The sequence below is a fragment of the Narcine bancroftii genome, chromosome 7 (assembly GCF_036971445.1).
Source record: "Narcine bancroftii isolate sNarBan1 chromosome 7, sNarBan1.hap1, whole genome shotgun sequence".
NCBI lineage: Eukaryota > Metazoa > Chordata > Chondrichthyes > Torpediniformes > Narcinidae > Narcine > Narcine bancroftii.
The window spans coordinates 153,487,493-153,512,565 of record NC_091475.1 but is presented as its reverse complement, the minus strand read 5'-3'; the positions used below and the strand labels follow the sequence as shown (position 1 = coordinate 153,512,565).

General features: G+C 41.2%; 1 protein-coding gene across 1 annotated transcript in view; it reads left to right on the top strand.

The window, feature by feature from the left end:
* Positions 1-2,339: 2,339 nt before the first annotated feature.
* tyr (tyrosinase) overlaps positions 2,340-25,073 on the top strand; it is a 28,130-nt gene continuing 5,396 nt past the window's right edge. Inside the window, exons 1-3 of the mRNA XM_069892467.1 lie at positions 2,340-3,173; positions 9,304-9,520; positions 20,975-21,122. Coding sequence (XP_069748568.1) covers positions 2,340-3,173; positions 9,304-9,520; positions 20,975-21,122 — 1,199 coding nt within the window. The remainder of the gene's footprint in view (positions 3,174-9,303; positions 9,521-20,974; positions 21,123-25,073) is intronic.

The window sequence follows — 25,073 nt, the reverse complement described above, 5'->3', positions numbered from 1 at the left end:
CCCAGAGCTCAGTCACTGTGGAATTCTCTTTCCAAGGAAGTGATAGATGCTGCCTCATTAAATGCTTTTAAGGCACAGATAGGTTTTGCATTGCAGGGAATAGCAGGGTTATGGGGGGATGGCAGGTAGGTGCAGCTGAGCCAAGGTCAAATCAGCTATAATCTTATTGAAAGGCGGAGCAGGCTTAACAGGCCAGATAGACTACTCCTGCCCTACTCCTTAATTTCTTTTTCAGGCAAGGTCGCTGCCAAAATGTACTGTGCTCTCCACCAGATTCCTTATCATACCTTCACCCCTCCATCTTATCTCCTTGTTCTCTTTATAATTATGTTAAACACCAGAACTTCATCAAGCTACTCAACCCCAGCATATCCATCTCCACCTGTGCATTAGATTTGCTTTGCTCATATCCTTGGCTCAAATCCCCCCAAAATTAGGCTGCTGAACCCAGAGAAACCTGCAGGACAGAGGGGAGGAGAGGGGAATATGTTTTTGGGGGTGAGATCAGGTAGCAGGTGGCAGAATACATTGGACGCAGAATTCAGACATTTAGTTTGTCCTCCTGACTTGCACCAGGCCAAAGTCTTCAATATTTTGGATTGAACATGGCATACTCAATTCTACATTAAATTAGTCAATTTCACAGCTATCATCTTTATCCTGCAAAGAAAGGCTAAAGTTTGGAGCAACTGGAACATTGTCTAGTCACTTGCATTAAGTGGTAAGGTGGAAGGTGAGGACAAGGGGAATCCTGTCCTCGTTGCGCATAGAGACAAAGGATATCAGGGCAGATGCCTGGGTAATGGAGTATGCTGGTGGTAGAGGGGATCTCCCAATGTCCTCTCATTCAATTCCCCACCCTATGCCAACATGTAGGACTAAGACCGGCAGCAAATTTGACCAGATGCTCTGGTTAATTTTGTTTTTTTAAAATATTTTATTTATAAATTTTAAACCACAATAATAGTTACATTACATTCAATTCTAAAAATTATTTCAAAAAATAATACTTGCTTATCATCCCACCCCACCAACCCACCCTCCCACCTCTCTACCACCTCCCCCAAGAAAAAGAAGAAAAAAAACAGAGAATGCCAAGAAAATAAAACATTTATACAATAAAGTCTAAGAGGTGAGGTCTTCAGAGAGCCCCTATAAAACACACAAACCAAAATTTTGTAACTATGGGTGCCATATTTTCCAAAAGAACATAATATTTATCTCGCAGATTATAAGTAATCTTCTCTAATGGTATACGACAGCACAGTTCTGCATGCCATCTTTCCATATTTAAATCTGGATCAGACTTCCATGATTTTCCTATACATTTCCCAGAAACTGCTACGGAAATTCAGTTTGATACATATTTAATTTTGTTTGGCCTTATAACCTTAAAATTACTCAATAAATAATAACATCGGATCCTGTGGGACTTTGACCAGCCTGGTTCATTTTGGACCCGGTCTTGGAATACCCAAAGAGTTTTGTCCGCTCTTTGCTCCGCTCATCGGTTTCCTTGATGAACTCTGAGATAAAGACAGGGCTTTCTATTTGAAACAACTGCGAATTTTCATCCAAGTGGCGATAAAGGAGAGGTATTTAGGGCGTTGAATAATGAGAATGGTTGTGTGATGCTGCGTTAAACTTCAAATGCTCCTTGTGGAGCTGAAGCCCTGAGGGGGGATTAAAGAAACTCGTGCTTTCTGCGGGATTCCTGCACAGGGGCTTGTGATGCAGGACGGGCTTTGCGTTTCACGGTCCGGTGAATGTCAACCATCCAGTTCGCCCTCCTGACTTGCACATTCTCCAAGGTGTTGGATTGAACACGAGATTTGCTCGGGTTTCCACTGAATTAGTCAACTTCCCGGCCGTAACCTTTATTCTGCACAGGGCGAAGCGCCTGGGAACATTGAGAAGCCGCTGGCAGGGCGTCTGCCAGCTCTGGGCTATTTGGAGTGGACCGTGAATTTAACCAGCTCCTTCCTGGGTGGGTTCCTCTGAGGAGTGGGCTGCAAATGATTCCAGTCCGTTCGCTGCAGCCATGAGTAAATGGGAGCTGCAGTGATTTAGAGAAACATCCCTGATCCATCCCGAAGTAGCCCCAGGATTACAAAAACAGCGGAACGAATGGGTGTAAGATTAATTTTTGTGAATTTTTAGCGGTAATTTTTTTAAAAAGGCATTATAACACCACCCCCCCCCCCCCCCCCCAGTAGATCTGTGGTTGGGATTGACGCATTCAGGGAAGAAAAGGTTCTTTTCATCCATCGAGGACATGTGATGTGAAGTTGAGATAAAAGTCTGAGTATTTGAATCTCTCGCCCTTGAATCGGGGCAGGATGGGACCACCCCAGGACGTGGTCCTTCTGTCCCTTTGCCTTCTGAGCCTCTACCGAGTCTCCTTGCAGCAGTTCCCTCGAGCCTGCACCTCTGCGGACGCCCTCCGAAAGAAAGAATGCTGCCCCGTTTGGGACGGGGATGGGTCCCGGTGTGGGGAGCTTTCGGGGAGAGGGTCGTGTGAAGATGTGATCGTGATCTCCGTTCCACATGGAACTCGGTTCCCCTTCTCGGGCGTGGATGACCGTGAAAATTGGCCCAGGGTGTTTTACAACAGGACTTGCCGATGCGACAGCAACTTCATGGGCGTCCATTGCGGAGAGTGCCGATTTGGCTTTGGCGGTGCAAGTTGTGCAGAGCCACGCGTCTCCATCAGGAAGAACATATTCGACCTAACTCCGGCTGAGAAGAACCAGTTTTTTGCCTATCTCAATCTAGCTAAATATACCATTAGTCAAACCTATCAGATTGCCACAGGAACATATGCTCAAATGAATAATGGTTCAAACCCCATGTTCAGAGATGTGAGTGTCTATGATCTGTTTGTCTGGATGCACTACTATACATCCAGAGATGCTCTGCTGGGTGAACCTGGTGTTTGGCCAGATATTGACTTTGCCCATGAAGGCCCCGGGTTCCTGACCTGGCACAGAGCCTACATTCTACTCTGGGAGAATGAACTCAGGAAGACAGTGAACAATTACAACTTTACCATCCCATACTGGGACTGGCGAGATTCGGAAACCTGCACGGTCTGCATTGATGAGCTTATGGGAGGCCGCCATTATGCAAACCCCAATCTTCTCAGCTTGGCTTCCATCTTCTCTACTTGGCAGGTATTGCTCAACTAAATCTTTGACGTGCACATTTATTCAGTGGGAGGCTGCTCCAAAAGGTACACATGCATAGGATGGAGGTGAATTGATAGTTTGGGTTCAGAATTGGCTGGCCCAGAGAAGACATAAGGCAGTGGCAGAAGGTGTTATTCTGGCTGGAAGTCTATGACCAGTGGTGTAGCCCAGGAATTGGTGTTGAGACCCCTATTGTGACTTGTTGAAAAAGGAAATGGGTGGGTTGTACTATGGACATCTTAGAGGACTAACAAAAAAAAAACTATATATAAGTTACAGATATTTGCAGAAAAATGGCCGTTGAAATTTAATCTGAAGTGTTTCACTATAAGGACCATATACAAGTCATGGCAAGACTCTTCAAAGCATTATTGATGTTAACTTGGGTGGCAGGCCCATAGCTCCTTGAAAGTGGCTTTGCAAGTAAATAGGTTGATAAAGAAGGCACTTAGCATTCTTGGCTACATTGTGCGGGAATTGAGTATGAAAATAAGGAAGCCATGTCCCTGCTACATAAAACTTGGAGCATTGTGTGGAATTTGAGTTGCCAAGATTCAAGGGCATGAATTATGGGGAGCAGTTGGACAAACTTGAGTTGTTTTCTCTGGAGAGTCTGATGGAAGGCCTGATAGAAGTTTATAAAATTATGACAGTTGTAATATATTTGCAAGATTTAAAAATAAACTATTATATACCAGAAGACATGGTTTAAAATGAGAGTATGAAAGTTTAAAGGAGATATGCAGAGCAAGTTTCTTTTTACACCGAGAGTGATGGCTGTCTGGAGCTGCTGTCAGGAGTAGTGGTGGAAGCAGATCCAATAGTAGTGTTTGAGGCTTTGAGATGAGTGCATAAATATCTAGGAACAAGGGATATGTATCATGTACAAGCAGCAGGGTTTTAGTTTAATTTTGGCATCATGTTTTAGTATAGACATTGTAAGCTGAATGGCCTGTCCCTATGCTGTACTCTTCTGTGTTGTATAACGTTGACAGGTAAAATGCAATCATTTCTGCTTAGTTGCAATGAAGCATTGATGTACAATATGTATTGTCTTGGTTCTTTCCAATTTGAGTAAAGTTTAAATTGAGCACAATTTTGAGTTCTGCCAGAGTTTGACACGTAATTTTTCTCATTGGGTCTTATAATTCAATGAATGGAGGTTAGTTCAGAATTCAAAAGAGCAGACATCTTAATATGAAATAAGGCATATTTCGTATTCCAGCTTGCATTGATCTGCCCTATAACAAGAAAATACAATTTTTCTGTGCTTCTTGATTTTATTTTTACTGTTTTGTTCATAAAAATGCCATTGGAAACAATTATTATTCCATTCCAATGAGGCCTTAATGATATTGAAGCCAAATTTTCCACAGTAATCATTTGAATAGTAAATATAATTTTAAAGATGTGACATTATCTGGGCTGCATAGGTTCAAACAGATTCAGGCAGTAGGAAAACTTGAATTTATTTAAAAGTTCTGGAAACAATAAATTTTCCTGAAGATTTCAGTTTGTTCTAAAATCCTGAAGTCCTTTGGTGACTTGCCTTCCTGAAAATATACAAGTCCTGCCCCATGTCAATACCCATGACAATTGAAAGGATCTGAAGTGATTTAGCAATGCAGAGCAAGTATGAATACAATAACTCCTAGCTTTTCCAGTGATTCCCAAGGCCAGGAATAAACACCTGTCTTACTTGATTAATTTGGCTGCATGCAACAGTAAAAAACCAAATTGGAGTTATGGCTTCATCAGACTTCTTTTAGTTTTGAATGCAAAAAGTATGCAAAGCTTTCCTGGTGCAGTGACATTACCTTACTTCGAGACAGAATGGAGATATTTTTGACCAAAGCATATTCCTCATTGTGGATTTTCACCATTGTGAATAAGTTGAAAGATTCCTTTTATTGTCATAAAATAAGAGTAAAAATGTAATATACATACTATACTTCAACTTTTGCATGCTACAAGGCAAATAAAGTGTCACCATGAGCATTGCCCAGCGTCCTTAAGGAAAAAAAGAAACAAAAGAGAGGCACTGAGTGTCCATGGATTTGCCTGCAGTGCTCCCGCAGCCTCTGCAGCTGCAGACTCCAGTTCAAATCATCAGTATCCTGACCTCTAGGTCCAACCCTTTGATACAATCAGGAATCCATCAACACCCAAGGCCATTCAGGAGCCTTTTTGCCTTTGGCACTCTTGCGAATCTTAGCTTCGATACCAGGTTCCCATGGACCAGTCTTCAGCAGCCTACTGTGAGTTCTTTGACCACGAGTCGCCCACAAACTATGCAGGTCCTTCAGCCACTGAGCCCCTTGCTGGTCTTCTGTGGTGGTCACTGTCCTATAGTCTCCTGAAACTCTCCTTCTCAATGGGAGTGGGGTGTTCTCTGCCAGACTGCAGCTCCCCCAGAGTCTGAAACCCCTCATGTCCAGCACAGGCATCGCCATCTTGGGCACAGACCCTATGATTTAAATTTTTTTTTTAAAAACACCATCAACCCCTTTAACAGGAGTTAAAGTTACCAGAAGGAAGCAATTTTGAATATGTGATTACTGACACAATGATAATTTAAAATTTTATAACAAACATGTACATCAAACTGCAAGAAAAGGAGAACGAGGAAATAAACTGTAAACCTAAAAATTAGAACAAGACATAAACATAAAGATAAAGAATGAAACATGGGAAAAGCAATGCTCCGGAACTATGAGAAATACAATAAACACGAGGTTATGCATGATACAATATAAATGGTTACACAGGCTATACATCACACCCCAAAAGTTAAATAAATGGGACCCAACAGTATCAGACAGATGTTTTCGCTGTAAAAAGGAAACGGGAACAACAATACATGCAATTTGGGCATGTGAGAAAGTGAAAAAATTTTGGGAAGATCTAAACCAGATATTAAATAAAATCACAAAAAGCAACATACCAAAAGACACAGAGATCTTCCTTCTAAATAATATAAGAAATAAAGAATTTGGACTCGATTTGAATGGAGCACAAAAAAGATTTATTATGATAGCCCTAGCTGTAGCAAAAAAATGTATTATGTCAACCTGGAATTAGAAGACAACTTGAGAATACAACAATGAAACATAGAAATAAGAAAAAATAATGTATAATTTAAGAAATAACATCACAATATTCGAATAAATATGGGAACCATACATGAAACACAATAGAGAAATCCTACCATGAACCTCCACCACCTAAAATGACAGAAGGAGAAGACAATGAAATGAACTGACTCAGTATATAAAAGTAAAAGACAAAAATTTCTTGTTTATTTTTATTAAGTGATAACATTGTTTAACAGGTTTAATGTATCTTATAGATTGAACTTTGAATAAATGGGAAGGGGGTGAGAGAGGGAGGGAAGGGAGGGGGAAAAAGGGTAGAAAATGACACTGTATAAGAGAAAAATGTCTATGTATTTTGGTCAGTATGGTTTATAGTGTGAAAAATAAAAAAAAATTAAAAAAAAACTCCTTTAACAGGCTGCTTAAAGCCTATACATTGCCGAGGCATTAGGACCGGGTAGTCGGAAATTGCAGAGAAGCTGTGTCTCTGCTCCCTACTCTGCTGGGTCTGCACCAGCAGCACCACTGCTGTTACAGCAGGATCTGGAAGACCCATCATTTTTTCATGAAGTGAAATAAGTGATGGTTGAGATGGAATATATAAGTCAAGGAAATAGGTCAAGTGCCAAAGGAAATATCAAAAAAAGGATATATGCTTTAAATTTCAGCATTGCTCACTTCAGGGGTATTTTTGAACTTCACAACTTGGATAAAAACTGAACTAATTATCAGTATAATTCAATGGGCTTGACTCAAACAGGATAGACAGCTGATACATTTTGCCATCTGACCCAAGTATAGATTTTTTCAAAATTGGTTGTAATTTGTAAGAGAATGCACTTTTTATAAACACATGAAGATTTGATCATCATGTGCATATTTATATATGCTTAAAGTCTTGAGATATAATGTTTTCAGAAAGAGGACAATTTAAGAGTAGTATTTGTTGCTGGGAAAGCATTTCCAAAGCATGCAAAAATTGCTCACTTTAATTTCCACAGTTAACTCAGAAATTTGACACCTGCCTGAAGATAGTATCACTAAAGGCTCCAGATGCTGAAAATTCACAAAACAGCAGGGATACTTAGCAGCATCTCAGAAAAAAGATATGGAGAAAATGCTTCATGTAGCTAATCTGTATGTCCTAATGGAAGGTAGCTGGCTGGACACCTCTCTCTCCACAGATGCTGTCTGTTCTCATCAGCATTTCTAGTACTTTCTGCTTTTATTTGTGCTGTTATTGCATTTTTGTTGGATCTTGTTGAGGCGAGGAGTAAGGTGAAGAGATGCCTTGGAGGGGAGCTGGAGGTGGAATGCCTGTCACTAATAGAATTTAGAAAGAATTTGGGGAGAAGTTTTTTTCTGATTGATAATTCATGCTTTGAGTAAAAAGTGCTTTATTAATGTGACAAAAATACGGTAGATTTAGTAAATGTTGGACTTAGAATGACAGTGTGGCATGCAACAATGTGTATACATCATATTTCCATCTGACCTATGAAAAAAATTACAGGGGACAGGCCCAAGAACTAACAATTAAATGACAAATCAAATATCAAAATAAATACCAAATTTAAAATAATTTAAAAAACAGTTGGAAAAGAAATACACAGTCTTGTAATTAAATCTGTATTTGCACGTTTTGCTGATCAGGCCCTTTAATCAAGTGGATCAACTGCCAAAATCTATAAATTTTGAACTACAATTTCCTCATGGCCAAAGGCATGGGTCACTGTTATTGACCACAATTTCCAGAATGCATCTAAGATTGTAAAAGCTATGAAATTCAAAATTGATTGCCTCGTCACTCATAAATTGATAATGAATGGTGCTTTAAGAGGAACTCAGAATTTCAAGCTGGTCATTGGTAAAAGGAAATTTATTGGGGTATAATTTGATGATTTAGAAATCACACCCACGAAATCCAACATTCACAAGCTCAAATCATTGCCATTCACTGTACCCCTGAAACTATTAAATTCATAATTCTCATGACATCTTATGATTTTATGTACAGATAGAAAGTTATGCTTCTGATGAATACTTCTGGATCACTTCTTGTACTCAATACTTTTCCGGACCCAACTATGGTAAGCCACTCTTACACTGGGATTGTCTACAGACGGCTGGACACACCTCCTGAGACTGATCCTACACATAACCCCTTTGCACGCTCCACATTCACCCTGCCATGATCAGTCGATGAGGTTGGTTGCTGCTCCAGTCTATGGTCAATAAAAGCCTATCAGTTTCACAATCTCAATCTTTGTGGTAATTGACGGTGCATCACCAACCCTTTCCTCTGTTCCTCAACTTCTCTCCAATCATCACTCACAATCTTCAAGGCTTCTAGTTCCTACATTGAGTTTTGCCAGGAACTTCTTCGTTTTCAGTCCAATCTATCACTCTCAGTAGAGCCATGTTGAAGGTCACAAGCACAAACCCAGAACTCCCATGAGAAGTACTGTGGGAGATTATCAATGTCAGGGAAATTATTTTAGCAACACATACTGTATGTAGGACACAGACATACCATGAAAATTAGTGAGTTCAAAATTATCATTCTATTTTTCTCAATAAAAATAAGGGTGAGCTACAGGCTATTCCCTGCTCTTATTGATGATTTCATTGCAGTTAATCATCAAGACTTTTGAAGAAAAAGAAAGCTGAGCTCATATAAACACAAAATAATGGCTGACAGCAAAACATTGGCAGTTTTGTCAATCACATAGAGGATTACAGCGATTATGGACCCAGACGCACTGAGAGAGTTTGCAATCTACTTTCTTTGCAACATACGCCCAGAACCTATTGCAAACCCAATATGTCCTTAGCAAGATGCACATCTGTGTCAAAGAGTACACAGTTGAAGGGATTTCCCCACATAATCTGTTTAGCTCATGTCAGTTATTTAATGCTATCGTAAATATATCCAAATGAGATTTTAAAAAGTAAAATATTCATTCTTCATCCTTGACATTATTCTGGTAAGAGAAACCATGTTCTACTTTTTGATCCAGGTGGTTTGCACCAAACTAGAAGATTACAACCGCCGTGGAGTTCTCTGTGATGGCTCTCCTGAAGGTCCCATTCTGCGAAATCCAGGGAACCAAGATCGCAATCGAACTCCAAAGCTCCCAAGCTCATTAGAAGTGGAATTTTGTTTAAGTCTGACTGAATATGAAACTCCGCCCTTTGATAAGTTTGCCAATTACAGCTTCCGAAATACCTTGGAAGGTTTTATTTTTTCTCCTTGTATTTTAATTTCCTGTGTGTGTTGAAAGGTTTGATTATCAAACTGTTACAAATTATCAAAATTATTTTGATATATTTAGTAAAGTTATTTGCTTAGGATCTTTTGAAATCCTTTTCTAAAGGTAAGGAAACTCAGTGGTACATCTAAGCCCCAAAAAGACCAATAAAAAAAGTTAAATGCAGGATATTAGTTTCAAACTGAAAACTTGAACAGATTCTACACCACAATAGCTACTATTCTTCAAAGAAACCCCCTCCTTACGTGGTATCTAATGTACGGTTAAAAGGGTCATTCTCTCAACGTCCATAATCATAAAAGCCATCAGAGATTGAGTGTTCCTCCTGTAGATTCTTTCTTTTATTAGTCCTCATATTGTAGTGAAGTACTACTCACTGAGCTACAAATGTAAGCGATGTACATGAGGTAGAGCTGAGTTCAAAACTGATTTATTCAGGTGTTTTATCTGCGCTTTTATACATTTGTGTTCCCGTCACTTGGGCCAGACATGACATCATCGGACTGGACAAAAACCCATCCCGTGTGCAAGCTTTTTCCCCACACTTGTAGCAGTGCGTTTGCCATTTTGGGAGCCGGTTCGCTTGCTGGTAAGTGGGTTGCCACATGACCCCACTCCCACCCCACGACCCCACTCCCACCCCACCCCCCCACCCCCCTACAACTGGCAATCCTGCTCCAGGCATCCAAAATTTGTGTCTCTGTTTAGTCGGTGTGCCCCTGCACCATGATGCCTGAACCTCGATAGGCTGGTCCAAATCCAGATGGGCTAGTTTGAGTCGGTCAAGGATAAAGGCTTCCTCTCTTCCTCTTATGTCTAAAATGCACGTTGATCCATTGTGCCTTGCTACTTTGAAAGGTCCCTCGTACAGCTGCTGCAAAGGTGCCCAGCACACTCCCCTCTGCGGTCTCACAGGCTACGTAGGTCCTAGTCTGACCATGTTGCCACATTGGCAAGGGTGCCAAAGTGCCAAGCCTCTTGTGGAGTTTCCCCTAGGACTACTGCGGGTGCCTCCTCCTGGGCCTGGTACCACAAGGGGCACACCGTAGACCAGTTCTGCCGATGAGGTGTTTAAATCATCGTTGGATGCCGTGCGAATTCTCAGCAGGACCCAAGGCAGCTCATCCACCCAGTTAGGTCCTTTCAGTTGTGCCATAAGGGCCGACCTTGTATGCCTGTGGAACCTTTCCACCAGCCTGTTGGACTGCAGGTGGCAGTGGTGTGGTGCAGCTGGGTTCCCAGTAGGCTGGCCAATGTCGACCATAGGCTTGAGGTGAACTGGGGGCCCCAGTTAGATGTGATGTGTCCTGGTAGTCTAAAACATTGCCACCCAGGTAGCGATCAGGTGCAGGTTTCTGTAGTTGTGTCCACGAGTGGAACTGCCTCTGGCGATCTTGAGAATCAATCCACCATGGTGAGCAGGAACCAGGCTCTACGTGACACCGGAAGAGGCTCCACAATGTGGGGCCTTTGTGTGCTGCTGGACCTTAGACATCTGACAATGTGTGCATGTCTTCGCCCAATTACTGACCTACTTCTGAAGACCATGCCACACAAACCTGCTGGCTACCATCCGGACAATTGTCCAGACTAACGGATGTGCTAGCCTGTGCATTGCGTCAAATACCTACCGCCTCCAGACCATAAGAACGATTGGACAAGGTCGACCTGTAGATATGTTGCACAGGAGCTTCGGGTCCCCTGGGCCAGCCAGGATGTCTTCCAGTTGTAGTCCCGAGACTGCCATCCTGTAATGTGGGACTTCATCATCCAATTATTGTGCCTCTGTGAGTGCATCATAGTCCACCTTGGGATAAGGGCTGCTCAGACTGGATGGCTGGACGGGATAGTGCATCTTCTATGACATTGACCTTCCCCAAGATGTGCTCAATGGCTGTCGTGAATTCCGAAATATACAACAGATGTCTCTGTTGTCGAGCTAACCAGAGGTTTGACACTTTAGAGATGGCAAATGTTAGCGGCTTGTGGTCCGTAAAGGCTGTGAAATGCCTGTCTTGTTGGAAGTATCTGAAATGCTGGATAGCGAGGTATAGTGCCAACAACTCCTGATCAAACGTGCTGTACTTGAGTTCAGGAGGCCTCAGGTGCCTCCTGAAGAAAGCTAACAGCTTCCAATGTCCTTCTATGTGTGGTTCCAGCACTCCCTCTACTGCTGTACTGGATGCCTCCTCTATTAGGGCTGTCAAGACCTCCATTCTTGGGTGGACCAGCAGTGTGGCATTAGCCAAGGCATCTTTAGCATTTTCAAATGCAGCTGATTATTCCTTATCCCAAGTGACATTTTTTGCATTGCTTGACATCAGGGCAAACAGGGGGCACATGAAGTGAATCACTGAGGGTAGAAATTGGCAATAAAGGTTTATCATCCCAACAAACTCTTGAAGGACCTTAACTGTGTTGGGTTTAGTGATTGCTGTATTTCCTCAACCTTCACAGGCAGTGGCATTGCTCTGTGCCGGTCAATTCTATGGCCCAGGAAGTCAATTGCTCCTAACCAGAACTGGCCAAGTTGATGGTCAGACTGAACTCACTTATGTGAGTGAAGAGCTTGCACAGGTGGGACAAATGTTCCTTGCGACTGCGGCTACTAATAAGTATGTTGTCCAGGTACGTAAAGGTAAAGTCCAGATCACATCCAACCTTGTCCAATAATCTGAAATGTCTGTGCTGCGTTTATGAGCCCAAAAGGATCCTCCGGAACTCAAAAAACTGAAGTGGGTAATAAGGGCCGTCTTGGGAATGTCATCCGGGTGGACTGGGATCTGATTATGTCCCCTGACCAGGTCCACCTTTATGAAAATACAAACTCCATGCAAATTAGATGGGTAGTGATCTGGTGTGGTAACCTCATTCAACTGGCAGTAATCACCACAGGGTCTCCATCCACCTGCTGCTTGGGGTACCATATGTAGCGGAGAGGCCCAGGAGCTATTGGATTGCTGCGCAATTCCCATTTTAAACTCCTCCTTGGCTAGATGGAGCTTGTCTGGAGGGAGCCTACGTGCTTGGGCATGCAGCGGTAGTTCTTTGGTTGGTATGTGGTGCTGCACCCCATGCTTTTGCATCGCTGAGGTGCATTGCAGTGTTACCATCAAGGGAAATTCTGCCAACATCCTGCCAAACTTGTTCTCCAAGAGCGTAACAGAGTCTAGGTGTTGGCCTGGTAATCTGTCCGTCCCTAGGGAGAAAGTCTGAAATGTTTTGCCTTCATCCTTAAATTAACCAGTAAGCTGTGTGCCCAGAGGAAATCAGCACCCAGCAGTAGCTGCACGACCGTAGCCAACATGAAAGTCCATGAAGCCGATTGGTGCTGAACATGGGACTGAGCGAGTGCCGTGTGTCCAAATATTGCTGTCATTTTCCACCCTCAATGTCAGTCCGAGCTTTCTGTTGTGGGTATCGTGCCTTGACGGGGGAAGCACTTTGATTTTAGCTCCCGTATCCACCAAGAATTGTTGACCGGAATGCCTATCCCAAACATACAAGAGGTTGTCTTGATGGCCAACCCCCACAGCCATTAGTGACGCTTGGCCCTGGCATTTCCCTGGAACGCACAGGGAGGGCAACAGTAGTGAGCATCTGCGCCCCATCTTTGGTGATAGAAACACCATTGGACATTATCTGCATCCCGTTGTCATTTGGACAACTGCCAGTCTGTTGCCAGGTTTGATCAGGTCTGCTGTTGTGTGCGGGGTCTGGTGATTCTTCCCACTGATGTCCTGCTTTCCTGCTTAGCTCACCACAGTCGTTTAGCACAGGCTGCGATCCTCCGTGGCCCACTGAAATCCTCGTCAGCCAGTAACATGTGGATGTCCTCCGATAGTTGCTCCAAAAAAGGTCTGCCAAAACATCAGGCAGGGCGTATGTCCTTCCACTAGTGCTAGTATGCCGTTCATTAGCACGGAAGGGGTTCTATCTCCTAAGCCGTCCAAGTGGAGCAAGTGGGCCATTCGCTCATGCTGTGAGAGGCCAAAAGTGCAGATCAAACGTTCCTTGAGTGCCCTATACTTGCCCTCCTCTGGGGGCTGTGGAGGAAATCAGAGACCCGGCCTGCTCTCACCTGATCCAAGTCACTCACCATATAGTAGTACCTTGTGGAATCCAATGTTATCTGCAGCAACTGAAATTGGGCTTCCGTCTGATCAAACCACACCCGTGGTTGTGAAGTCCAAAATGTTGGCAGTTTTAGTGAAACTGCGCGTAGCAAGGAAAGTTCCCCATCCTCGGGTCCAATTATCGTTCAGACCTTCGGAGTCACCAATGTAGCAAAGTACTACTCACTGAGCTATGAAAAGAAACAATGTACATGTTGTAGCGTTGAGTTCAAAACTGATTTATTCATGCCTTTTACCTGTGCTTTTATACATTTCTATTCCCATCACTCGGGCCGGAAGTGATGTCATCAGATAGGACAAAAACCCATCCTGTGTGCAGGATCTTTCCCATGCTTGTAGCAGTGCATCTGCCACTCTGGAAGCCTGTTCGTTTGATAGTAAGTGGGTCGCCACAATATTATAATAGTGATATATTTAACAAAAAAAGAAACTTTTTAAATTTTAACCAATGTTCTTAAGTTAGGATGCACAGTGTAAAGGTACAAGAAGCTAGATTTTTATGAATTGTTATTGAACACTAAGATAAATAATTATAATGCATTTTGTAGATGATGCACATTGCAGCCACTGTACCTTGGTGATTGAGGAGGGAATAAATGTTTAGTGCCATTGAAGGGATGCCAATTACATATCTGTATGGTGCCAAGCTTCTAAGTGGCAAGAGGAGAGCTTTCCATTACACTCCTGCCTTGTGTTTTGTAGATGATGAAATGATTTGTAGAATTGGACATCCGGCCCGTCGAGTCAGCTCCACCATTCAATAAGATCATGGCTGATCTGATCATTGACTCAACTCCCCCCCCCCCCGCCCCCTCCACCTGCCTTTTCCCCATACCTCTTATTCCTTTTTAATGTTAAAATCTATCTAACTGAACCTTAAATATGTTTAATGAAGTAGCCTCAACTGCTTCCCTTGGCAGAGAATTCCACAGATTCACTACTCTCTGGGAAAAACAGTTTTTCCTCATCTCCATCTAAATCTACTCCCCTGAATCTGTCTGCCAATCAGAAAACACCCATTTATCCCAACTCTCGGCCTTCTGTCAGTTAACCAATCCTCAATCCATGTCCCCTAGTTCTGGTCTCACCTACCAGTGAAAATAATTTTCCTGCCTCTATCTTATCTATCCCTTACAGAATTTTATACGTTTCTATAAGATCTCATCTCATTCTTCTGAATTAGAGTGAGTATAATCCCAGGTAATTTAGTTTCTCCTCGTAGGTCAACCCCCTCTTCTCCAGGATCAATCTGGTGAACTTCCTCTGGACTGCCACCAAGGCCAGTATATCCTTCCTCAAGTGTGGAGTCGAGAACTGCACACAGTACTCCAGGTGCAGCCTTACCATTACCTTGTACAGTTGCTCTTGTATTCAATTCCTACAGCAATGAAGGCCACATTCAATTTGGTTTCTTAATAACCTGTTGTACCTGCAACCCAATTTTTTATGATTCATGCACAAGCACTTCCAAGGTCTTCTACATGACAGCATGCTGCAATTTTTCACCATTTAAATAATAATCTGCTCTAATATTTTTCCTGCCTAAGTGGATGATCTCACCTTTACTAACATTGTACTCCTTCTGCCAGATGCTTGCCCACTCACCTAACTTAACTATATCCTTCTGCAGCCTCTCCACATCCTCTGTACAATTTGCTTTTCCACTCAATTTAGTATCATCCTCAAACTTGGCTCCACTACACTCCGTCCCCTCTTACAAATAATCAATGTAACTGGTGAACAGCTGTGGGCCCAGCACCGACCCCTGTAGCACCCGACCTACCACTGTCTGCCAATCAGAAAACACCCATTTATCCCAACTCTCGGCCTTCTGTCAGTTAACCAATCCTCAATCCATGTCAACATACTTCCCCCGACTCCATTCATCTGTATCTTATTGATGTCTCTTGTGCAGCACCTTATCAAACACCTTCTGGAAATCAAAATATACAACATCAACCTCTTCTCCTTTATCTACCGCACCCATTATATCCTTAAAGAACACCAGCAAGTTTGTCAAATAAGACATGCCCTTTCTAATCCATGCTGCATCTGCCTTATGGAACCCCTTTGTTCTAAATGTCTCACTATTTCATCCTTAATGACAGTTTCAAGCATTTTCCTGACTACAGACGTTAAGCTAACTGGCCAATAGTTACCCGTCTTCTGCCTACATCCCTTTTTAAAAAGTGGTGTGACATTTGCTGTCTTCCAATCAGCTGAGACCTGCCCAGAATCCAGAGAATTTTGGTAAATGACTACCAACGCAGCGACTATAACTCCCACCATTTCCCTCAGTACCCTAGGATGCATTCCTTAAGGACTGAGGGGATTTGTCCACCTTCAGTCACATTAGTTTACTCATCACTATCTCTTTTATTACAATTATTTTATCGAGGCCCTCACCTCCCTTCACATCACTGTCACCACTCTTTGGCATGCTGGACTTGTCTTCCACTGTGAAGACTGACATAAAATATCTGTTCAATGCCTCGGCCATTTCCTCATTATTCAATATCAATCTCCCTTTCTCATCTTCCAAGACACCTATGTTGACTCCAGCCACCCTCTTCCATTTTATACATTTATAAAATTTTTGCTTTTTTTATTTTTTGTGCTAATTTACCTTCATAATCCTCTTCCTTTTCCTTATTTCTCATTCAGCTGTCCTTTATTACCTTTCAAAGTTTCCCCAATCCTTCAGTTTCCCACTACTCTTGGCTACTCTGTACACTTGAGCTTTTAATTTTATGTTTTCCTTTATTTTCTTAGTTAACTAAGGCTAACTCTTCCTTCTCTTACTGCCCTTATTTTTAACGGGAATATATTTTTGAGCACTGTGAAAAATCTTTTTGAAAGTCTTCCACCGTTCCTCAACTCTTCTGCCAACTAACCTGTGCTCCCAGTGCATGCTGATCAATTCCTCCCTCATCCTGTTGTACTTTCCCCTGTACAAGCATAATACACTATTGCACTCTCCATCTGTAGGAGAAATTCAGTCATACTATGATCACTTTTGCACAATACTAGATCTAAAATATCATTGTCCCTTGTTGGTTCCTTAACGTGCTGCTCAAGAAAGCTATCACAGAAGCATTCTATGAAGTTATCCTCTCGACTGTCTCGACCAACTTGATTATCCCAATCTACGTGGAAGTTAAAGTCCCCCACGACAATTGCTGTTCCGTTCGTGCATGTCTCAGTTATCTCTCAGTTAATGGCCTGTACCACTGTACTATTGTTATTTGGTGGGTGATAGACAACTCCCACCAGTGATTATTTTTTTCCTTTACTATTCTTAATCTCTACCCAGATGGACACAACATTCTGCTCCTTAGATTTTATATTGTCTCTCACCATTGCCCTGATCTCATCCTTAATTAAGAGCACCACCTCACTACCTTGACTTATCTTTCTGTAATACCTGATATCAAGCACCACCTCACTACCTTTACTTATCTTTCTGTATTACCTGATATCCTTGAATATTTAATTCCCAATCCTGCCTACCTTGCCACAAAATCATTTGCCTGGGTATTGATTTGCACCTCATATTCACTAAACTTGTTTATAATACTACAGCCATTCAGCTAAAGTGTCCTTATGCTCATTGTCTTTTTAGAATCAATCCTTTGCTTTTGACTTTTCTGCCCTCTATTTTTTTTCTCTCTCTTTCCTAACTCTAGCTTTGGTCTCTGTACCACCATCCTCATTCTTTCTTTGTAGGTTCCCATCCCCCCTGCCCCATTAGTTTAAACCTTCCCCAACAGCACTATTAAACAATCTCCCTGGGACATTGATCCTGGCCTTGCCCAGATGTAGACTGTTCAGTGTGTACTGGTCCCATCTGCCCCAGAACCGGTTCCAAAGCCCCAAGAAACTGAATCCCTCCCTCCTGCACCACCATTCAAGCCACATATTCATTCTAACTATCCTGCTAGTTCTACTCTGACTAGCTCGTGGCACCGAAAATAATCCTGAGATTATTATTATTGAGGCCCTACTCCTTAATTTATCTCTTAGCTCCCTAAATTCAGCTTGGTAATAGATGGTGCAAATGTTATTGCCATTTATCAACCCATCTTAAAAGTTATCTCAGTCTTGCAACATGTGCTGGTTCATTTGCTGAGAAGCTCTACTTGGAATCAAACATTGTGCAATCATCAATGGACTTCCTCATCAATGACGATGATGTGAGTGGAGATCATTGGACCTAATGCACTGTCCTGAAGGATACCCCCTAGTGTTGCCCTGGGACTGGCATGATCGATCTCCTGCAACCACAATCATTTTCCTTTGTGAAAATAATGCCTCCAAACTCTGAAGCATTTTCCGTTTAATGCCCATTGATTTAGGTGTCTACCAAGGCTCCTTGATGCTACTCTCTTGGTCAATTACTACCTTGATTTCAAGGACTAATGCACTTATCGCATCTTTGAAATTTAGTTCTGTTGGCCATATTTGAACCAAGTTTATGAGCTGAGTGGCCCTGGAAAAATTCAATTTGAACATCAGTGAGTTAGTGCCACTTGACAGTCATGGAACCATAGAACAACACAGCACCGAAACAAGCCCCTTTGGCCATTCTAGTCCGTGACAAACCATTTTTTTTTTAGCCTAGTCCCACTAATCTGCACCCAATCCATACCTCTCTCATCCATGTACCTGTCTAAAAATTCTTCTTAAATATTAAAATTGAGCCAAGATCCACCACTTCAGCTGGCAGCTCGCTCCACTCTCCCACCGCTCTCTGTGTGAAGAAGTTCCCCCTCATGTTTCCTCTAAACTTTTCCCCTTTCACTCTTTACCCATGTCCTCTGGTTTTTATCTCACCTACCCTCAGTGGAAAAATCCTATCTACGTTTACTCTTTGTATCTCACTCATAATTTTAAATATCTCTCTCAAATCTCCCCTCATTCTTCTACCTGTTTAAGTTTAACCTGTTTAATCTTTCCCTGTAACTCAGATCCCATGTCATCTTCTGTCTCTCTATTGGTGATTGAGAACAGATTATGGGACAGTAATTTGCCAGATTACGCTAGACTTTTTCATGAACAGGATATAGCCAAGCATTTTTCCACCTTGTCAGTACTGTGGTTGTGCTTGAAGTTTAGGTAAAGCTCTAAGTCATTATGGAACATAGATCTTCAGTCCTACATCAACAGTGTTGTCTGTTCCCAAAGTTAGTGTTTCACTTACTTCTTCAGCCCAGATGGAATGAAATAAATTGGGTAAATTCTGGCTCTGTGATGGTGAGGAACTGAGGAAGAAACCAGGTTGGATTATCAGCAGTTTTGCCTGAACATGATTGCAAATGGTCCAGGTGTCTAGTAACATTATATCTGTTCACTTACCACCTTCCTGAACTAATTTCATAATCCCTGAATCACTTAATATCTTAAATCTTTCATGGTCTTTAGCACTCCCATACTGACCCTGCATATGGCTTCAGATGTGAATTTTCAGGGAATATTCCTCTTCTCTTAGCCATTTAATTGTCCCTGGTCATTCAGAATTTGAGCTTCAACATGTATCTCCCTGCATCACTTAGCTCTGTCTCCTATAAGGTGTCTTTGCTCTTTAGCACTCACGTAGTCTTATGTTGCTGCATCATCAGCTTGGCCTCTTATCTTTAGATAAAATTTGGTGCTGTCCTGACAAACCCATCCTGCATTCCTCATGGTTGGCTCTCTGACTTGATACTGATGATGGAGTGAGGGATAAGCAGGGTTGATAGGTTTTTGGGGCAATTGAGAATGAGCAATCTCTGGGCTATTTTTCATGACCAAGGTCAGACATTGCCAACTACATGGACATTGCATTGTACTACATTTTAGTTATACTTACCCCAGCATCACTCTAAGGTTTTAGGTTTGTTCAGGAGATTTACTTTAAAATATGACCAACTAAGCTACTAAATGTTGTACATGTTCAGCTATAATGGTGCAAGGAAAGGAATAAAACAGTTAAAAATGTAGTCTTGAAATCATTAGTTTCATTGTTGTCTGGTATTAAGTAAACAAGAGCTGAGCTGGATCCAGCTGTTAGATGAAACAAGACTAATGGTCCACTGAGTAAGTGTAGATGAACATTTCAATGCACATCAATGCACAAAGAGATTTTCCTTCCTTATGAAGAATATAGTCGAACTAGGCAGATGCTCTTGACCAGAGAACATTCTACCATGGAGCTTACAGTTCTGGCAGAAGACTAAGTAAAGTATTCAAGGAAACTGCACTCATTTGTTTCTCCTGTAAAATTTCAAAAACAAATCACGTAGAATAGGTTTCCAGTTAGTGCAATCAGCCATACAATGCAAAGGTAGAAATAAATGAACTTTTAATTGAGAATTCCTACACTTAAGAACATTGACCCATTAGCTTGCCTTAACTTATATGGCCCCACCCCATCCTTGCAGGTAACAGAGACTGTTGAAAGTAAGTACTGTAGTACTTTGGGCTTTCATTTGGAACTTTTGTTCTTTGGTTAGGAGGTTTTAAATATATGGAGAAGTCAACAGCAAATCTTCTATCAGCTTCCATGAACACAAGGAATCTTGCTTCCTTCATGTGTAATATAATTTGGCATTCAGAAAGTGTTGTAATCGACTATCATTTCTTGGTTAGCCCACAGAGTTAACAGAAGAAATATTGATTATATTCTATAGCCTGTAATGTCCAGTAGTCTAGTGAACTTTATCACACAGGGAAAAAATTGTAAAAGTTAAGTTGAATGGCAAGGAGCTCCTCATAGCACCCAGCAAGACTAAACTGTCAAAGAGGTGAGGGGGAATCGATCATTTCTTCAAAGATTACAGCTAGTCTTTATAAACATTGGTTTAGCTTCTCTGCACATGGTAGGACTGTACAATATTCTGTTTGTCTACAACTAAAATGGTAAACTGGTTCTACAATCAGGTAAGAACTGATCTTGGGTCTCAGAGTACTGATGAACACAAACAAGTGGACTCAGATGTTATTATTTTTCTTATTTATTCCTTGCAAACTCCTTTCCCTCAATCAATTAAGGAAAATGACCTTACAGCCAATAATAAGAACTAATGCATTAAATGAAATGTTCCAAAAAAACAGAACAAATTATTTTCTTTAAAAATTTCACTCCTTCTTCAGAAAGGGTGGTTTCGAGGAGAAAAAAATTGAGTTCTTACCAATTTATTATCTGGTCCAGCATGTATTCAAGGTTACTTTGCTATTCTCCAAAGTGTTGAAAGTTAATTAATACAAATGATCATTTCAAACCAATGTGACTTCTTCATGAACAGGTTTTGCCAATCCAAATGATGGTATAGCCAATGCATCTCAGAGTGGCTTGCATAATGCCCTACACATATACATGAATGGTTCGATGTCCCAAGTCGGTGGTTCAGCAAACGACCCGATCTTTTTACTTCATCATGCTTTTATTGACAGGTGAGTGTAATTGAGGGTAAGCTCCATTTTCTCCTGTTTCCTTGTTGATTCATTTGAAGTTGCATTAGAAAAGCCTTTGTTAGTCTTTGGTTATTCAACTTTCCATTGCTCCAACTCTCTATCAATTTGCTCAATCACACTCTCACTACTCCAACAAACTTTAATGTTCATTTTCTCATTACTTTTCCAAATTGTTGTCCACAATATAAACCTGCACTTTGGGCACCAAAAAGGATCTGGGGCATGATCTCAGGGTGATTGTTAGCTGATCATAGGATTACTTAAAGTAACACATAGAATGTTCAGGTGTGACTTAAAGTACTTTAAGCTCATTTATCAAGCTGCTACATGTTTGAAAATGTAGGTGTTCGAAGGCTGTGTCCAAATCATTGTCATACTTGTTCAATGAAGCTTTACACTAAATATCTGGAGAAAAAAAGGCTTTCACCAAGCTTCGCTCCCTGCACGTCATCCAAAAAATGAAAATCCACAACAAGACTCAGTAAAATATAAGCCACTATCCTTAAACTGGGAGCCACTTCCCACCAAAAGCAAAAATCAAGGATGATTGTACAGTGTGCAGGTACAACTCTATTTGTCCAAAGAAAAGAATGACTATCTGGTCCATAAAGCCCATGGTCTACCATGATCACAGGTGGCTGTGATCTAACTCTCTGACACACCGCTAAGGTATGAAATACCTCAAGCATAGGCTTCAGAGCACCGGGCAGGTACTAACACTGCCTTCTTCACAAATCTTCTAAATCCACTGGAAGAATAAGTGGATCAAAGAAAATTTCCATTCACAGGCCAAGATCATCATCATTAAGACCAGTGGACATGTCGCATCATTAGCATGTTTGATATCTGATACTCAAAATATTCCTTGGCTCCATTTTCCGTCATAGCAAGAAATTTCAGGACAAAGAAAATGTGCAGTGATGTTATTTAAGCCTGCTTTAAAAATGGTGTAGCATCCCTGATCAAAATGAAGGAAGGGCATTTGAGATCGCACTGAGATCCTTGGATACCTTCATCTGGAACATCTGGAAGATTGTTTTTCTGAGTAAAGGGTAGTGGTTGATACCAGAGCCATTGCTTGCCTTAAATGGAGATAAACTATTCTTATTAGTGGACCCAGAAGACACTGAATGAAGATAATGAGTAAAAAAAAATAAAAGTGAGTGTTTAAAACATGGCCAAAAAGCTTTGTTTTGTTCATTTAGGAGGGAATAAGCTCTTGAAACAAAGATATAAAACTCTGGAGAGCATGGTTGGTATTGGCGTTAAGATTGCTTTTGGATAAAATCAACATTTCTATCCTTCTCTTCTATAACCTCTCTGTAATACTGCAATTGTTTAACTTGGCTGGAGTGTACTTCAGAAGAACTTTACCATCTTTTATGCATTTTGGATGCTTTAAGATTCGAAAGGATCCATAATCCTGCACAAAAAGTTAGGCATTAAATACCATAGCAGAGCTATCCCTGGAGAATTTAGCAACAGTTACCATGCCTTTAAAATTGCTGCAAAGTGGTATTAAATCCTTTGCTAACCTCAAGATGTAAGGTAGACTGAAGGTTGACCCTAGCCAGCCTTTTGTGGAAAGTAAATGCTATTACATAATGTCTGCACTCCAGTTTGCTGAGGGCAGATAGAAGATTTCAGAATGGCTCACAATGAAAATTCCTCTATAATTCAGCACACGTTAATTGATGGTTGTGGGAATGGCCATAAAGTATTTGTCTGGTTTGTACTTCCCTCATAGGATATACCCATTGAATAACATTAACGTTTCGTATGATTTCATTTGTGCTGAAAAATAACTTTCTAAAATTAACAGCATGTTGGACAGATTATCGAACCTTGGACACATACAACCAGCCTATGAAATAAATAAACAAATGGACAAATAAATAAATAAATAAATAAATAAATAGATGGATAAATTGATAAATTGATAGATAAGACAATCTGCACTCAACTGGGGAAATTTCCCCTCTCCTTATAGCTAAATGACTGACGTAATTGTGAGCGCCTGGTTACTACTTCTAGGCCAGCCATTTTCAACTTCTTTCGGCTATGCCCCTCCTCAGGGAGCTGCTCAAATAAGCCCCCTTCTCTGTGAAGCAGTCAAGTTTTGGTTTCTGCCAGTACTTCCTACCAAGTACTTTAAAAATATTTATATTACATGAGGGGAGAAGAAAAAGAAGAAAACCAGGTTTTTACTTAAATGTGCTATGGCCTCCAGTAGGGGGGGGGGGGGGTGGGGTGGGTGTGTGTGTGTGGGGGGTAGAGCTCTCATTGAGAAAGGATGTTCTACATTATCCACCCACTATTCTCACAGTATCTAAACTCTGTCAATTTCTCACTAATAGAAAGACAGTGAATGACAGATTGCTACTTATTTCTTCTGTGGATTATCAGACAATGCTTTGTATTGGTACAATCACTTTCTTCAAAGAGAAAGTAACATCGGTTGAGTCTGAGAGAAGTTGCAGCCATGTTTTCGTGGGAGCTGCAGATCACAGTATGTTTGAGATTGTAAAGACAATTTGCTTAGGTCACACCATCTAGAAATTAATTGGCTTTCTATGGTATCTCTGTAATTTGTAAATTCTTACTGTAGCATAGCCAAGAGATTTGTAAATAGCATTTGATCCCTTGTACAAACCCGATTATCTTACACATAAAAGTCTAAATTTAAAAAATGAAAATGTTGGAAATCTGACAGGAAGACAAAAATTGATAGAAAATCTCAGCAAGTCAGGCACCATCCGTGGAAAGAGAAACAGTTAATTTTCTCATTTTATTTCAGTATTTTTCCACAATCATTTACCTTCCATCAGTTTTTTTCAATGCTTGTGATGAACCAGGGAGAGACTCCCTTTATGCTCATTCAGACCCTCTGATGCCTTGAAAAAATTAAATAAATTTAAGGTTAGTTGGGTGTAAATGGGGCGCCATGGACTCGTGGGCTGAAATGGCCTCTTACCGTGGTGTATATATACTTGAATTGGAAACCAACCAATACTGTAGCAGCCAAAGAATAGCTCAATGATAATTTAATTCCCAGGGTACCAAGTTGAAATTTTCACTGTGAATTGTAATTGTAGCTAAAAGCATGATGTTTCATACTAAGTTTTCACACTGAAAATAGTCACTATCTTGTGTGGACCATTATTGTGCTAAATGTGTTGGGAGTCAAAAAGATCTGGCACCACCAAACAAGGCATCTGTGAACCAATAACAGTTGCAAAAACATATCACATTCACCTTGTGGCCTGATATAAGTGATCTGCTTCATGACTGCTGACAAGCCAGATTCAACATTAAGCTAGATTTAATGCAAAGTGCAATAGGGCACACCTGAATCAGCTCCAGGCTGACATGGGCCATCAGGTAATATGGCAATACAGAAACATGTACATACGTGCTGAACAGCACAAATGCCCCGTAATAGAATTTAAAAATCTCAAAATTAATGGGATCAGGTCGATACTTTCAGTCCTGCTAGATTTAAACTGCTCCAAGCAGAAAAGATTTCAAGTATGCCTCCATGCCCAAACATGACTGGGTAAAACAAGGCTGATGCATTTTGCAATTGTATCTAGCCTAAAATGATGCCTCATGACTTCCTGCTGAACTCTCCACCATTGCAGAATCCAGTCTCCAGCCAACTTATTTCACTCATTGTTATGTATGGTAATGGCATGTCAGTTTTCATGAGTGCAGTTAATGGATAAATGAACAAAGGATTTATTGTTATATACTTAAGTGCAATGGACATATTCAATGAGTTTTACTTATTGCAGCTTCCCAGGTACATAAAACATACTGAGAGAAACATGAAAGTCTGCAGACACTGTGATTGTAAAAACACTCAGAAATGCTGGAGGAGCTCAGCCGGTCTTGCAGCGTCCTTAGGAAGTAACGATATATTACCAGCGT